The sequence below is a fragment of the Lipotes vexillifer genome, unplaced genomic scaffold (genome assembly GCF_000442215.2).
Source record: "Lipotes vexillifer unplaced genomic scaffold, Lipotes_vexillifer_v1.1 scaffold241, whole genome shotgun sequence".
NCBI lineage: Eukaryota > Metazoa > Chordata > Mammalia > Artiodactyla > Lipotidae > Lipotes > Lipotes vexillifer.
In genome coordinates, this window is record NW_006784922.1 from 6,335,486 (window position 1) to 6,354,048 (window position 18,563).

General features: G+C 32.9%; 1 protein-coding gene across 1 annotated transcript in view; it reads left to right on the plus strand.

Annotated features, from left to right (window-relative positions):
- The window catches only part of CENPK (centromere protein K), a 32,002-nt gene extending 14,428 nt beyond the window's left edge, over positions 1-17,574 (plus strand). The window contains exons 4-9 of the mRNA XM_007457111.1: positions 95-141; positions 9,747-9,829; positions 9,925-10,023; positions 10,351-10,477; positions 14,590-14,643; positions 16,678-17,574. Coding sequence (XP_007457173.1) covers positions 95-141; positions 9,747-9,829; positions 9,925-10,023; positions 10,351-10,477; positions 14,590-14,643; positions 16,678-16,836 — 569 coding nt within the window. The 3' untranslated portion in view covers positions 16,837-17,574. The remainder of the gene's footprint in view (positions 1-94; positions 142-9,746; positions 9,830-9,924; positions 10,024-10,350; positions 10,478-14,589; positions 14,644-16,677) is intronic.
- The last annotated feature ends 989 nt before the right edge of the window (positions 17,575-18,563 follow it).

The window sequence follows — 18,563 nt, forward strand, 5'->3', positions numbered from 1 at the left end:
GGAAAGAGGTATCTCAGAAACCACAAAATCAAATTCTTGATTTTTGAGAGTTAACTAAGCATATGTATAATTTTGGTTTGTTTTGTTCCTGTAGTGATTCCACTGAATGAAGAAGTTCTGGTAACATTAGGAAAAGAAGAGGTAAGTTACTGAATTTATAGTAATCCAAAATAACATAACTAGAAGTGTTCTGGATAAGCTCATGCCATAACGAGTAAGATGAAACCACTTTAAAATTGTATTAATTATGTTTTATTGAACAGGATATTTTAGATGATTTGAATTAAATATGTAAACCTTACTCTTGTACTTAATTTTTAGTTGATTAAACTCTTCATAATAAAAGCGAAAAGGTTAAACATAGGTAAATGATCTTACATGTATATCTGTCCCCAAAACTTAACATAAATGTCGATAAAGATTTTTTTAAAGTGTCAGTTTATTAGATCAAAGTATAGGAGAGAAGATAGAGGCAAAGAAGAATTTTAAACAAGGTTGTAGAGCATGGAAATAGATAAGTATCTGTGTTCCAAGAGACAGAAGTAAAGATAACAAGAGAGATTATCTGCCCTACAGAACTGAAGAGAAAGGCTTTGAATTTGAAGGAACCTTGTACTTCAAAATTCAGGGTTCAAGTGTGGAGCTAAAAACAAGGAGATTTTTTAAAAGTAAGAACAGACTACTAGACCTTCTCCCTCTCTCTTTTGCAATCAAGAGGCTAACTTTTACCCACACACCTAAAAACTGGAGGTATATGGAGTGGAGACATTAAACTATTGAGGCTTTGGACTCAGCACACCAAGTTGGGTGTTTAGTAGGGGTGGTGTGAGGTCAAAAGTCAAAGTTCAAGTTAACATTTTTATACTGTGTCGTGAAGTACCAGCTTCTTCCCTTGATATATCTCCAGGGGTCCTACAGTATGGTATAAAAGTAGCTTCAGACTGGAGCTAAAATAATCTCTGGAAAATCTAAATGGCCTGAGAAAAAAGGTCTGTAAGTATTAATATATGGGGGTTCCCAGTGAAAAGCAGGATGGCCATCCATCAAAAAGCCATTTATAAACAAAGTTTGTTTTTGAGCTTTAAATGTGAATACCAACTTTTATTCAACATAGTGTTGGAGGTCCTAGCCACAGCCATCAGACAAGAAAAAGAAATAGAAGGAATCCAAATTAGAAAGGAAGAACTAACACTGTCACTGTTTACAGATGACATGATCCTATACATAGAAAATCCTAAAGACACTACCAGAAAACTACTAGCACTCATCAATGAATTTGGTTAAGTTTTAGGATACAAAATTAATATACAGAAATATGTTGCATTTCTATACAATAACAATGAACTATCAGAAAGAGAAATTAAGGAAACAGCTCCATTTACCATTGCATCAAAAAGAATAAGGTAACCTAGGAATAAAGCCACCTAAGGAGGTAAAAGACCTGTAATCAGAAAACTGTAAAACACTGATGAAAGTAATTGAAGGTGGCACAAACAGATGAAAAGATGTACCATGTTCTTAGATTGGAAGAATTAATATTGTTAAAATGACCATAATCTCCCAAGGCAATCTACAGATTCAGTGCAATCCCTATCAAAATACCAATGGCATTTTTCACAGAACTAGAACAAAAAAATCTTAAAATTTGTATGGAAACACAAAAGACCCCCAATAGCCAAAGCAATTTTGAGAAAGAATGGAGCTGGAGGAATCATACTCCCTGACTTCAGACTATGCAGCAAAGCTACAGTAATCAGAACAGTCTGGTCCTGGCACAAAAACAGACACATAGTTCAATAGAACAGAATAGAGAGCCCAGAAATAAACCCACACACTTACGGTCAATTAATCTACAACAAAGGAGGCAAGAATTTACAATGGAGAAAAGACAGTCTCTTCAATAAGTGATGCTGGGAAAACTGGACAGCTACATGTAAAAGAAGGAAATTAGAACATTCGCTAACACCATATACAAAAACTAAAGACGGATTAAAGACATAAGTGTAAGACCAGAAACCATAAATTCCCTAGGAGAAAACTTAGGCAGAACACTCTTTGACATAAATCATAGCAATATGTTTTTAGATTTGTCTCCTCAAACAAAGGAAGTAAAACAAAAATATACAAATGGGACCTTATTAAACTTAAAATCTTTTGCCCAGCAAAGGAACCATCAACAAAATGAAAAGACAACGTACTGAATGGGAGAAAACATTTGCAAATGCTATGACTGATAAGGGGTTATTATTCCAACATATATAAATGACTCGCAGCTCAGCATCAAAAAAACAAACAAGCTGGGACTTCCCTGGCAGTCCAGTGGTTAAGACTCCATGCTTCCACTGCAGGGGGCATGCGTTCAATCTTTCGTTAAGGAACTAAGATCCTGCATGCCATGTGGTGTGGCCCCCACAAAGCAGAACAAAACAAAAAAAACAAGCCAATTAAAAACTGGGCAGAAGTCCTGAATAGACATTTTTCCAAAGGGGACATTCAGATGACCAATAGGCACATGAAAAGATTCTCAGTATCGCTAATCATCAGGGAAATGCAAGTCAAAACCACAGTGAGGTAACACCTCACACCTGTCAGAATGACTATTGTCAAAAAGAACACAAATAAGTGTTGGTGAGGATGCGGAGAAAAGGGAACCCTCATATACTGTTGGGAATGTAAATTGGTGCAGCCTCTGTGGAAAACAGTATGGAGTTTTCTCCAAAAACTAAAAATAGAACTGCCATATTACCCATCAGTCCCTCTGCTAGGTATATATCCAAAAAAAAAAAAAAAAACACTAATTCAAAAAGATACATGCACCTCATTGTTCATAGCAGCATTATTTACAGTTGCCAAGATATGGAAGCAACCTAAGTGTCCATCAACAGATGAATGGATAAAGAAGATGTGGTGTATATATGTAATGGAATACTACTGAAGCATTAAAAAAATGCAGTTTTGCTGTTTACAGCCTCATGGATGAACTTGAAGAGCATTATGCTAAGTGAAAGAAATCAGGCAGAGAAAGACAAATACTGTATGATATCACTTATATGTGGAATCTAAAAAAAATACAACAAACTAGCGAATATCACAAAAAAGCAGACTCACAGATACGGAGAACAAACTAGTGGTTACCAGTGGGGAGAGGGCAGCGGGGAGGGGCAAGATAGGGGTAGGGAATTAAGAGATACAAACTATTAGGTATAAAATAATCTACAAGGTTATATTATACAACAGAGGGAATATAGTCAATATTTTATAATAACTATAAATGAAGTATAACCTTTAAAAATAAAACTAAGTAAAAAATACAAAAAACTAGTGAATATAACAAAAAAGAAACAGACTCCGAGATATAGTCAACAAACTAGCAGTTATCAGTGGGGAGAGGGAAAGGGGAAGGGCAGTATAGGGGTAGGGGATTATGAGGTACAAACTGTTATGTATAAAATAAGCTATAAGGGGACTTCCCTGGCAGTCCTGTGGTTAAGACTCTGCACTTCCACTGCAGAGGGACGTGGGTTCGATCCCTGATTGGGGAACTAGGATGCTGCATGCAGTGCAATGCGGTGGGGGGCAGTGGGGGGGAAGCTATAAGGATATATTGTACAACATAGGGAATGTAGCCAATATTTTATAATAATTATAAATAGAATATAATCTTTAAAAATTGTGAATCACTGTATTTTACACCTGTAACATACGGTATTCTATGTCATCTATACTTCATTTAAAAGAAAATGTTGAAAGACTCTAGGTCCATCCACCTCATTACAAATAGCTCAATTTCATTTCTTTTTATGGCTGAGTAATATTCCATTGTATAACATGTGCCATATCTTCTTTATCCATTCATCCGATGATGGACACTTAGGTTGTTTCCATCTCTGGGCTATTGTAAATAGAGCTGCAGTGAACATTTTGGTACATGACTCTTTTTGAATTATGGTTTTCTCAGGGTATATGCCCAGTAGTGGGATTGCTGGGTCATATGGTAATTCTATTTGTAGTTTTTTAAGGAACCTCCATACTGTTCTCCATAGTGGCTGTACCAATTCACATTCCCACCAGCAGTGCAAGAGTGTTCCCTTTTCTCCACACCCTCTCCAGCATTTATTGTTTCTAGATTTTTTGATGATGGCCATTCTGACTGGTGTGAGATGATATCTCATTGTAGTTTTGATTTGCATTTCTCTAATGATTAATGATGTTGAGCATTCTTTCATGTGTTTGTTGGCAGTCTGTATATCTTCTTTGGAGAAATGTCTGTTTAGGTCTTCTGCCCATTTTTGGATTGCGTTGTTTGTTTTTTTGTTATTGAGCTGCATGAGCTGCTTATAAATTTTGGAGATTAATCCTTTGTCAGTTGCTTCATTTGCAAATATTTTCTCCCATTCTGAGGGTTGTCTTTTGGTCTTGTTTATGGTTTCCTTTGCTATGCAAAAGCTTTTAAGTTTCATTAGGTCCCATTTGTTTATTTTTGTTTTTATTTCCATGTCTCTAGGAGGTGGGTCAAAAAGGATCTTGCTGTGATTTATGTCATAGAGTGTTCTGCTGGTGTTTTCCTCTAAGAGTTTGATAGTTTCTGGCCTTAGGTTTAGGTCTTTAATGCATTTTGAGCTTATTTTTGTGTATGGTGTTAGGGAGTGATCTAATCTCATACTTTTACATGAACCTGTCCAATTTTCCCAGCACCACTTATTGAAGAGACTGTCCTTTCTGAAGTAAGTCAGAAAGAGAAAGACAGATACCGTATGCTAACACATATATATGGAATTTAAGAAGAAAAAAAAATGTCATGAAGAACCTAGGGGTAAGACAGGAATAAAGACACAGACCTACTACAGCATGGATTTGAGGATATGGGGAGGGGGAAGGGTAAGCTGTGGCAAAGTGAGAGAGTGGCATGGACATATATACACTACCAAACGTAAAATAGATAGCTAGTGGGAAGCAGCCTCATAGCACAGGGAGATCAGCTCGGTGCTTTGTGACCACCTAGAGGAGTGGGATAGGGAGGGTGGGAGGGAGGGAGACGCAAGAGGGAAGAGATGTGGGAACATATGTATATGTATAACTGATTCATTTTGTTATAAAGCAGAAACTAACACACCATTGTAAAGCAATTATACTCCAATAAAGATGTTAAAAAAAATGAACTTTAAAAAAATAAAAATAAATGATTTTGGACTTACAAAAAAAAAAAAAAGAAAAAAGAAAATGTTGAATGGCCAGCCTATGATCATCGACATTTGTGAAATGCCTCCATATGGAAAGGCGGAAACCCAAAACAATTTACGAAGATGAATCTTAAGAAAATAGAGGCAATTCAGGGAACAAAGAGAATTTAATAAAATAATATCTTCCTAATTTGATTAACTCTACATTATCAAGTTTTATTTTAAGGCAGCAGTCCCCAACCTTTTTGGCACCCGGGACCAGTTTCGTGGAAGACAGTTTTTCCACAGACCAGGGTTGGGGGTGGGATGGTAATGTGAGCATTGGGGAGCAATGGAGAGTGGCAGTGAAGGTAGCTTCACTTGTTCACCCACCGCTCACCTCCTGCTGTAGCACAAATTGTTGAAAAAACTATCTTTTTCTTTTGAATTTCCTTTGCATATGTGTTGATAATTAATTGATCATGTACATGTGGATCTATTTCTAGACTCTCCATTTGTTCTCCATCCTATGTGGTGGATGTATCTTTTCCTTTGTTCTGTATTTCTGTCTTTAGGCCAATACTGTGTTGGTTTGTTTACTGAAGCTTTGTAATGTCTTGAAATTAAGTAGTATGAGTTCTCTAACTTTGTTTTTTGCCAAAATTGTTTCATATTTTCATATAAATTAGAGTTGGCTTGTCATTCTATCCCATAAAGAAGCTTACTGGAATTTTGACTGAGATTGCCCTGAATCTCTAGTTCAAATTGAGGAGAAGAGACATATTGAGTCTCAGTCCAGATCCATGAGCACTATATGGTCTCTGCATTTATTTAGGCCTCTGTTTATTTGTTATTTACAAAATTTATCTCACCAATATTTTGTAATTCACTATATCAACAGACTAATAAAGAAAAGCATTTTATCATTTCAATAAATTCAGAAAGAATAAGTGACAAAATTCCATATTAATTCATGATTCAGAAAAAGACTTTATAAATTGTGATAGAAGTGTGCAGGTCTTGAGGGACTTCCCTGTCAGTCCAGTGGTTAAGACTCTGCACTTCCACTGCAGGGGGCACAGGTTCCATCCCTGGTCGGGGAACTAAGATCCTGTGTGCCGCAAGGTGTGCACAAAAAACAAAGAAAAAAGAAAAAAGATGTGTGCAGGTCTTGTATATGTTTGTCAGATTCATCCCTTTAGTATTTCATATTTTTGGTGCTATCAAAATGGTATTCTTTTTTAAAATTTCAATTTCCAATTATTTATTGCTGGTACATTCAAATACAATTAATATTTATATGTCAATCTTGTATCTAGTGAGCCTGATAAACTCCTTTATTCTAGTAGCTTTTTTGTAGATTATGTAGAATTTTCTTTTCTTTTATATTTAATTAATTAATGTATTTATTAATTTTTTAATTTATTTGGCTGCATGGGGTCTTTAGTTGTGGCAGGCAAACTCTTAGTTGTGGCATACATGTGGGATCTAGACCAGGGATAGAATCCGGGACCCATGCATTGGGAGCACAGAGACTTCACCACGGGAATACCAGGGAAGTCCCCTGTAAGATCTTCTACATAGCTAGTCATGTCATCTGAGAACAAAGGCAGTTTTACTTCTTTCTTTCCATCTGGATGCTTTTTATCTCTTTTTCTTGGCTTATTGTACTGTCCTAGAATATTTAGTAATGTATTGAATAAAAGTGGGGAGAATGAACATTTTTGCCTTGTTCCTGATCTTGGTGGATAGCATTCACTCTTTGACCATTAAGTGTGATGTTAGCAGTAGGGTTTTCATAGATGCCATTAATAAAGTTGAGAAAATTACCTTTTATTAGAATTTATGAAGAATTTCTCAAATCATGAATTAATATTGAATTTTGTCACTTATTTCTAAATTCACTGATTTCAACTATTAACTTGATTCCTAAGATAAACCCCACATTGCTCTAATGTATTAATCTTTTTTATTTATTGATGGATTTAATTTGCTAAAATTTTATTAAGATTTTTGTGTCTATGTTTTCGAGAGATATTGGTCTGTGGTTTTCTTTTTTGGTGACATCTTTTTCAGGCTTTTGTATCAGGGTAATACTAAGCTCATAGTATGATTTCAGAAGTATTCTCTCTTCAAAAGAGCTTGTATAGAGTCAGTATTATTTATTCCTTAAATGTTTCTTAGAATTTATAGGTGAAGTCGTCTGAGGTTAGAAATATTTTGGTGGGAAAATGTTAAACTAAATATTCAATTTCTTTATGGCTAGTCCGGTTATCTTTCTCTGAATGAACCTTGGTAGTTTGTGACTTTGAAAGAGTTTGTCTCATCTAGTCTGTCAAATTTATTGACAGAAAATTGTTCATAGCATTACCCCATTACTATTTTAATGTTTGTAGCAACACCCCCTCTCTTATTCCTGATGTTGGTAATTTGTGTTCTTTTTTTCTCCTTTAATTAGTCTGGGTAATTTTATTGATCTTCTCAAAGAATTAGCTTTGGGTTTCATTGATTTTTCCCTATTTTTCTTTTTGTTTTTCTATTTCATTGATTTAAAACTTTTACCATTATTTTTTCTTCAGCTTACCTTTGGTTTTATTTGCTCTTTTTCTAGTTTCTTGTGGTGGAAGCTGAGGTCATTAATTTGAGAGCTTTCTTTTTTCTAATACAGGCTTTTAGTGGTGTAAATTTTTATCTGAGTACTTCTTTTGCTTTATTCCAGAAAATTTAACCTTTTCATTTTCAGACAGTCATAGTAATTTCTTATTTTCCTGCTGGTTGGATCCTTGGCCCATGGATTATTTAGAAGTATGTTTTTAGTATCCAAATATTTGCACATTTTTCCAGGTACCTTTCTATGATTGATTTTTTTTTTGAACTTTTTAAAAGTTTTATTGGTACAGTTATTATAGTGAATTGCAATTTATATACTGAACTATTTGTTTTTCTTTTTTTTTAAGTATGGGCTCTGACACTTTTAATTTGTGAAACCTCAGGCAAATCACCTAGCTCTTTTTTTTTTTCATACATCTTTATTGGAGTATAATTGCTTCACAATGTTGTATTTGTTAGTTTCTGCCTTACAACAAAATGAGTCAGCTGTATGCACACACATATCCCCATATTCCCTCCCTCTTGAGCCTCCCTTCCACCCTCTCTATCCCGCCCCTCTAGGTGGTCAAAGAGCACCAAGCTGATCTCCCCGTGCTATGCAGCAGCTTCCCACCAGCCATCCATTTTACATTTGGTAGTGTATGTGTGTCAATGATACTCTCTCGCTACATCCCAGCCCCCCCTTCCCCTCTGTGTCCTCAAGTTCATTCTCAATGTCTGCATCTTTATTCCTGCCCTACCACTAGGTTCATCATTTTTCTAGATTCTATATATATGCGTTAGCATATGGTATTAGTTTTTCTCTTTCTGACTTACTTCACTCTGTGTGACAGACTCTAGGTGCATCCACCTCACTACAAATAACTTGATTATTAATTTAATTTAACTCCATTATTGGATCATATTTAATGTAATATCATTATGGTTGCATTAAAATGTACATATTTGATTTTTCTTTCGTATTTGTCCTACGTTTTCTCTGTTCCTATTCTCCTCTCTTCCCACTTTCTTGGATTAATTGTGTATTTTTCAAAATAAATGCATTTTATTAACATTATTAGCTTATTAGGTATATCTTTTCATTTTTTTTTTCATGGTTGCTCTAGGGTTTATAATATACAATTTTATATTATTACAGATTTAGATTTATAAGAAGCTAATGGAAACCCTTAATATCAGGAGAATGGAACACTAGCTAATATGTTCTAGAAACAAAAGGATACCAGAAAAAGTTTAGCTTATTGTAATCCCCTATATCCACACAGTCTTCTTATATGTTCCTCAGATACCTCATACTTCTGCCTCAGGGCCTTTGTACTTAAAATTCCCTTTGCCTAGAACATTCTTTTGCTAGATGGTGACATGACTTATCTTTTGCTGTCTTTCTCTGTTGCTAAACTGTTAGTTAACCTGATCAGAAAGGTCTTTCCATATCATACTACCTACCTAAAGGAGCCATCCCTGCTCCTCATTTCTATACTCTCGTTTTGACCTATTTTTACTTTATGGTATTTATCCCTCTCTAGAGTTACAAGTGTGTTCCTTTGTTTGGATTCGCCTCTTTGTTCTGTTCATCTTTGCATCCCTGACTCCTTCATCAATGCCTGGTGGTCAACAACTGATCAATAAATATTTGTTGAATGAATGATATTCATTTGTGTCTGTTTTGTATAGTCTCCTTAGAAAAGAGACCTAATCTGCCTGGTTACTGAAAATTCACCATTAAATTGCCTTTCAGTATGAAATTAAAAATTATTGCTCAAAACCCCTTAGATGTTTTAATTTAACAATGAAATATTACAAAGAACTTAGTACCTACTGTATAATTTCCCTTTCAAAGATTTTTTGCTAGGCTTTTTTTTGCTGTTGATTTCTGAATATATATCCTACCTAGTATGTAAATTTCACTCTCATTCAGAAATATCACTATTTACAGGAGTAAATACTAAGCAATTAATTTTAATTATTTTGTTCTAGTTCCAGAAATTGAGACATGATCTTGAATTGGCACTATCTACTATTCAGTCAAAGAATGAAAAGTTAAAGGAAGACTTAGAAAGGTATATTTATATTATAATTACTATTAATCATTGATATATATTGAATTGGCATTAATGTTTTATTTGAATACTGTTTTGTTTTTCCATGTTTAAAGGGAGCAAAAATGGTTGGATGAACAGCAACAGATATTGGAATCTCTTAATGTACTACACAATGATTTGAAACAGCAGGTTGTGACATTTTCTGAATCAAGGTATTGATTTTGTGTTCTAGGTTTTCATAATAGGAAAAATGATTTCCTTTTTTATGTTACATGAAATACATAGATGAAAGAAGGTAAATTTTACCAGAAATTGTGAGTCTTACCCTGATTTTTGCCAATTGTTAAGTTACCTAATCTTCTATGAATAATTTGACTTTTAGTTTTCCTACATGTTAAATAGAGACTATTTATCTCATAAAGCTAGTTATTTTGAGCAATGAAGTTTGAACAAAGTTTTTGATTAATTTTATGAGTAACCAGTTATATATACTTAAGTATTTTATCAGCAAATTAATTCTCTTAAAAAAAATCTTTTAGAATCTTTAATGAGCTGAAAACGAAAATGCGTGATATAAAAGAATATAAGGAGAAACTCTTGGTTACCTTGGGTGAGTTTCTAGAAGACCATTTTCCTCTGCCTGATAGAAATGTTAAAAAGAAAAAGGTAAGTTTTAGAGAAGACATTCATGTAGATACTCACATAAGAAATTGTTTTAGATAGGTTCAAAGGTAAATTTTCTGATAAATTTTTATGTTAAATATACACTTCAAAGACATACACAAATAGGTACATGCACAGAAATATTCCATCATCACATTATAATAATGAAAAATTAGAAGCAACCTAGTTATGTAATAAGATTAAATACATTTTTTTACATTGTATTCATATTGATGGAAAAATGCAGCTTTTAAAAATAATGTATTGAACACTATCAAAGGAGTTTATGAAATCTCACAAATTATTGATTGTTAGAAGATAAAACACAGATGATTAAATTGTGTGAGTCTAATTTGTATCAAAGAATGTAATAGTACTTATGCCTGGGGCTAAGATTGTAGGTAAGATTTGTTTTTGTTTTCGTTTCCATTGTTTTTCAAATTTTCTATGATAAACATATGTAACTTTTAAAATCAGAAGATACCTGTAGTTAAGGTAAGTTATTGACTATTTTAATAACAGTTATGATGGAATAAACCTTTTTCACACAAGCAAATATTTCATTGAGTGACAGAAGGTTGGGAACAAGCACTTTAATTCCTTTTTAGAAAATAGTATAGGTATAAATAAATAGAACTTGTGGAAGTGGAATAGGCATTGAAACTGGGACCAGAACAATCTTTCTAAAAGTATACATATTTAACAATTTATTTAATCATGTATTTTAAAATATACATATTTAAATCATTTTTCAACATAAAACTTTTGACACCTCCCTCTGGGATGAAGTCTATAAACTCCTTAGAGGAATGAATTTATATTCTGGACTTTGTCTATCTCTTTAGCCTCTTTTTCAGCCATTCTTTATCCATCTCTTGCATGAGTCCATTCAACCATAGTACTACAGTTCCAGCAGATATGCAATGACCTGTCACTTTTTTGTGCCTTACACATTCTATTCCCTCTGGTTACAAAACAATTCCTATCTGATGAAAATAGTAAATTCTTTCTTAAAGCAACTCAAACATCATCTTTTGTGTGATGCATTGAATGAAGTTTTGGTGTCATTTTATTAGCATTTTATTACATGATTTTGTAGTAATCATTTATTTCTCTTTCTCTGTTGACCCACCACGCTCTGTGAGCTCCTTGGTTTGTTTAATTCATCTTTGTGTCTGTACTGTCTTGCATGCCTATTGTAGTATCTTCTGAGTTCATATTTCTTGAATGACTGTGAGCATACTAGGAAAAGGAGAAAAAAGTTTTGTTTGTTTTCTTATAATCTGTTTATTTATTCTTCCCTGTCTTCTTTGTAATTATCAGTAGGCTTTACATTTGTTATGGACAATTTCTCTCATTCTATCCATTGTTATTTATGCCCCTTAGTCATTTGTGAAATTGTTGACGGCCTTCTGTTAACGATTTCAGTAAATTCATGATCCCTTACCCCTTAATGATCATAATCTTAAAATAACTTAATGATTTATTTTCTGATTTCAGTCTCTTTTTTTCAACCTTTTTTTTTTAAACCTATTAAGGTTCTCCACTAATAGAACCAGAGGTTTGAGACACTCCTAAACAAAAGCATTGATTACCAGAAGCCACCATGAGTTATATTAAGTCATATTGGATAAGCTCAATTTTTTTTTTTTTTTGGCGGTACGTGGGCCTCTCCCTGCTGTGGCCTCTCCCGTTGCGGAGCGCAGGCTCCAGACGCGCAGGCTCCTAGGCCGTGGCTCATGGGCCCAGCCGCTCTGTGGCATGTGGGATCTTCCCGGACCGGGGCACGAACCCGTGTCCCCTGCATCAGCAGGCGGACTCTCAACCACTGCGCCACCAGGGAAGCCCAAGCTCACTTTTTTTAAATGAAATATATGAACTGTTGATACATATTACAAACTGATAGGTTCCTCTCTCTCCCTCGCTCTCGCTCTCTTTCTGTCAAGCAATAATAATGGATGTATCAGTGGGCTCAAGCTGCCATAGCAAAATACCAAAGAATAGGTGGCTCAAACAAAATAAATTTATTTTGTCATAGTTTTGGAGGCCCAAAGTCCCAAGATCAAGGTGCCATCAGAGTTTTATTTAAAATAAATAAATTGTGTTATTTGTTTTAACTTTGGTAGTTTCATTGCATTTATATTCTGTTCTGATACCATCATTCATGTATACATTTAGTCTTTATTGTACATTACGTTGGATTCAATCCTTATCATCTTTTACCATTCATTTTTGAGTTTTTAAGTTTACTCCATTGTTTGATATGGTGGGTTTGTTTGACAAGTAATTTGTTCAAGAAGAATTCCTGGGTGTTTTATTTTTTGAATTCTTAAATGCTGAACATACTTTGCTGTATACTTAAACGCTTATCTTAGGCAGAGATTTTAAAAGTCACAAGACTTGGTAAGGGGTTTCTCCATTCTTCTCAGATTGAATGTGCTGTGGAGAAGTCTGAGGCCAGCCTGTAGATGTCTTGCTGCTTCTGAGTATTTGCCTGAAGGATTCTTTATCTCTGAACTTCAGTAACTTAACAGGGATATGTCACAATGTTGATCATTCAATATCAGTTTTGCTTTGAAGACGATGCATTGTTTCCAGGGGCAGATTTAGGTCACGTTTCATTTCATGGCAATTTTATTTTATTATATTTTACATTGTTTATCATACCCTTATGTTGAAACATTTTTTTTTTTGTTTTCTTTCATTGTATTTTTCTTCTGCATTTTCTTTGATTGTCTCAAACCTTTATATTTTAATCTGTGCCTTGCTGCTTGTTTCTTTAATATATTTGTATTTCTGTAAAACCTTAGGAGGACTCCATGCTAATCTTTGATTATTGTCAGGAAGGTACTAGATGTCACAATAGTAGGAGACCTTGTAGTTAATTGAATGTCTGAACTCAAAAGCTGCTGATTAGATTTAGTATTATCCTAGAAGATTTCCCTTAGAACCTTATCCTATGGAACATTTTTAACAGTAATTTGGATAAAGAGGTAGAGGACATAGTCATCAAAGTTTACAAATGATATGAAATTGAGAGAGGACTTAGATAGTAAACTTATTGGATGACAGAATTAGAACTGTATTTTTTAACTGGCCAAGATAAAATAGGGCGGTCCAAATAAAATAGGACGATATTTAGTGGAGGTACATAGAATATCTTTCTTGAGTTTAAAACATTGAAGAACGAAGGAGACATATCTTAGCTATATACAATGAAGGAAACTTTGGCACTTTAGATGATAGTGTTCTCAGATAGAGGTCAGCAGGGCAGAATAGATGTCCAAAAGCTAATGCAATCTTAAACTTATTGAATAGAATTCCAGCTTCTACACGTATGGAAGTGAGTCTTCCATTTCATCTTCGTTTTTCTAATCACAGCTATATCATGGTGGAGACTGGATTTTTTTAAAAAGGTAAATTAGAGCACATTTAGAGAACAACCATGCTATTGAGAGGCTACAAGTCTATGAGAAATAATTGAAGAAACTCATGATGATTAATATGGAGAAGGCAGGGAGCTCATAATAGCTGTCTTCAGATATTTGAGAACTCTAGGGTGGAATTGGAATGAGATTTATTCTCTGTCATTCCAAGAAAAAAAGAACTAGTGAGTTGAGTTAATATTAGGAACTGTCAAGAACTATAGAAAGATGAACAAACCTCCCTGGGAAGCAAGTTTCCTGTCCTGAAGCTGTATCAGTACAGCCTGGAATGTCATTTGTTTGGGATATTTTGATTGAGAAGGTTCAAACATTAGATTTTCTTTTATATGAATATATATGATATGTATAATATAATTTATCCATTATATATTTAGAGATAGATAGATAGGTAGGTGGATACTCTGAATTGTGTCTTCTAGTAATTACAAAAGATTTCCCTGTCTTAGAGGTTGTTTCAACTATTTTTATGAACCTTACTGTTTAGTATAGCAGGTTGTTTTCTTTCAGAATGCTTTTTAAATCATCTCATTATAAATGTTTGGTTTTATTATATGTTGTACCACTGCAATTGAGGAATATTAATTTTTGAAATTTTGTAATAAATACAGTGTAATATTCTGCCATTAGAATTGAAATGTTAATTCTTTGTTATTCACACTTCTCTCAAAGAAAAACATTCAAGAATCAACTGCACAGCTGATAACACTGCATGAAATGTTAGAGGTAAGTGTTTTGTGTAGTTGTTTTGTCTTGAAGATATCTCTTTATTAGTGATTTGTGAACAATTATACATAGGCTTGAAAAAGAAAATAATGATGCTTTAGTTCTTAAGGTATACACCAAACTTTATTATATATATTAATTTATCTTAGTATAAAATTAGTTTCTATTTTCTATGTAGTAAGAAAGAATATTATTTTTTAGAAGAAGATGAAACTAAAGTCTTACTCTTAATCGTGTTCCCAATTATTACTTTAAGAAAATTTTTATGATGTTGTTTAGTATCTACACAGTAAAAGCCTATGCTGTTACATTGATGTAATCTTTAGTTGGCCAGTCTGTATTCTATATAAAATACACAATTGAGTTTAAGGATTCTTTCCACAAAGTTGCAGAACTTCATTCACAGATTTTCCTTAAATAACATCAGCTTCTTTTTTCATAATGTAAGGACTCATTACATCTTTTTCTGCCTGACATTTGCTTTTTATTTTATTTACAAATATCTCTGACCTTTAAAAAAAAAAGAAGTTTTTGAACTTCAGCCAAATTACCAACTATATTAAATACTTAAATCTTTATATGATGACCTATTGCAGATTGGGTGGAGAGGAAGGTAGTCTATGAAGAACTATTTAACAATTAATGTGGCTTTTTAAAGTCATTGGTAAGTTTAGAATAAAATGATTTCAGAAAACTTGTTTCACATTGTAATTTTATGCATTGGATGCTAAAGTCTCTATGTATCTAGCTAAATGGTTTTGGTGCCTCAGGATATCTTAATATAGAATATTATTACTTTGGAAAGCAAAATACAATTATTTTTTAGATTGTGATTTGAATCTTTTAACATATTCCTATTTACTCCAGTTTATACCGAAACTACTGTTTCTCGTGGATGACTTGACTTTTTTTTAGTAAAAGTTGTTATGACAGTTGTTAACTGGGAAATACATGTGTAATTTTTGAATAGTGAACTATGAGATACCACGTAAAACTTAGATTTAGAAACTATTTTTGTCTCCAAGCTTGTATTATCAATAATAAATGTAAACAGAATTTAAACTGCAGTTCAGTGAAGAATAAACCAATATACATGTTCATGTTAAAGTAGAATTTTTAGCATTTAATTATTTCTGGCATCTACTAGAACTTTGATTAATATAACTGAAGTTAGAAATGAAAAGAAAAATTTAAAATTATATTAAAAGAAGCAGTTGCTCTAAAATGGGAATAATATTTAATTATTTTATTATCATACCTAAAAGAAATGAGACCAAGAGCTTTTTTCTCCAGGATGTGGTTCTGAAGTAGCTAAAGTTAGGGAGTTCCCTGGTGGTCTGGTGGTTATGATTCCAAGCTTTCACTGCCCCAGCCCACATTCAATCCCTGGTTGAGGAACTGAGATCCCACAAGCCACATGTTGCAGCTAAAAAAAAAAAAAGAAAGAAATAGCTAAAGTTAATGGCAGATGAAATTATTTCAAGAATTCAGATGTAAAAAAAAAAAAAAATAAGAATTGAAATTTTGATATTATTATGAAATGTGATTGAGATGAGAGCTTTATAGTTTTAATTTTATTTCTGTGGTACTTTATATTTGTATAAATTGTGAAAGAGTAGCATTGGTGATTTCTCTTTCCCCCAAATATTAAGATATGTATGCTGTTTTTGAACTTTGTGAGTATTTAAGTTTTTTATTTTTATTTTTAAGAAATGGTTATAACCAATCTTGTAACATAAGCAAATTATTAATCCTAAGAGAAGTGAGAGAATTGTAAGTGCCTTTTAACTAGTTTTTAGGAATTTTAAAAGTTAAGGTGCAAAGATTCATTTTAAAGCTATTTGCATTCACTAATATGTTTTTTTTTTAAAAGAAAATCAACTATTTAAGTTAATACATAGAAATTATGATATAAACAATTATTCAAAGAGAAAAGACATTAACATTCTTTGGTAAGAAACTTCATTAATGTTTTATTATAGCTGTATCAATTTTTTTCCAAGTAAGGTATATTTTGAATGATTTTTTTTCTAGATTCTTTTAAATAGATTATTTGATGTTCCACATGACCCATATGTCAAAATTAGTGATTCTTTTTGGCCACCTTATATTGAGCTACTCCTGCGTAATGGAATTGCCTTGAGACATCCAGAAGATCCAACCCGAATAAGATTAGAAGCCTTCCATCAGTAAAAAGATGGTCTTTTTTTCACACGTACTTAAAGAATCTTGTCATTCAAGGATAATGGAAACACTGAGAATTACTTGGATAAGGAACATTATTTGCAAATCAAAGCACATAGTCCATCTTCCTTTTGTGCTTAAAATGACTCATGCTGCCATCCACTATTCATTTAAAAATGGTCCTTTCACAGTCAGTCATTGCTTTGGTATTTTCAACTGGGTGGACAAAAATGCAAGTGAAAAAAATTCTAGACTTAATTATTACAAAACTTTAAATATACCTTACTTCTGCAATATTCTTTGGAAAATTCGTTGTTAATTTATGGTATTGATAATGTAATATTTTTCTTTTAAAATTTATGACAGTTTCTTTTATGCATTTGATTTCCATTTGGTGCTTACATCCTTTAAATTTACAAATTGTAATGGAAAGGCCATTTAATTTACAGGAGGTTTAAAAATTGACTTAGTATCTTAATGTAGAAGGAAGCACAATTTAAAAGTATTTAGTAAATCTGTTCCATGTATAATGCCATATTTCTAGATTTGTTAAAAATTGGAATGTTAAAAAAACTAATGGATAAAGGTAGCATGAAAACTATATTTTAAAGTGTATTATATTACAAGTGATAATATATATTAAATCATTCTTGATTCTGTTAATTATTACTAACAATACTGTGTTCATAAAATTTCGTTAATCCTCTGTGACTTTTCTGTAAATAAAATTCTCATTTAAAAACCTCTAGCTTTTTTGGGGATGTGGCATATTTTAATAAACTAAATAGACTTTTTCATAGGTAGATAAATGATGATATTATAGAACTACATATAAGCTAGACTAGAGAATTCCAAATACTTTTTGTATCATTAGTTTTCTAAGACGACTTAGTGTATACTTTTATTTTTGAAAATGCTTTCTACTGCATTATAGTATACAAGTTTCTTGTTTACCTTAAATACTTCATCTTTTTTAAAGTAGGCAAAAACTATTCCAAGTAAAGCATGTTCCTTTTATAGAAAATACAAATACTGTTATATTTTAGAAAATGTGTAGGTTCTTTTATGGGAAGATTACATACAAAAGTACCTTCCTAGAATACTCTAGTTGGGAGTCAAAGGATTGAGCAACTTATTATTCCTCAAAGTTACTGGAAAAAGGAAAAATGGTGCTAGCAGTATAAGTCTGACAATAATTCTATCTGACAAGAGCAGATAAAATACTGTTGTCTGTGAACTTCTCTGTGTTGCAAATTACAGAAAGAAATAGATAAAGGCAATAAACAACTTGATGATTTATTTGGCAAGTCTTGATTTCACATTGGTTTGGATCTTTTTACTGTAGCATCTTGTGTAAAGTTTTAAAGAAAACTGTGAAGATTGCATCCTACTTTTTAATTTGTTAACCCAGCCTTCTAACATAGCATGATTTTTTTGCCCATTTTTCACCTCAATCATAAACAAAGTAAATTATAGCAGAATTAGTCTTGATTTGTACTCCATCTAAGCTTACAGCCCTTGAAGGTTTTTTTTGTGGCTTTGAGTATGCTGAAGAAAATGTTTCAAGTTCTGAGAACCTATATGTGGGGGCCATCACTACAGATCCCAGGAACATTGAGGGTAATAAAAGAATATTTTGAATAACTCTGTGCCCACAGATGTTATAACTTAGATGAAATGGACCAATTTCTGTGAAAGACACAATCTAATAAAACTCACACAAGGAAAAATAGCCA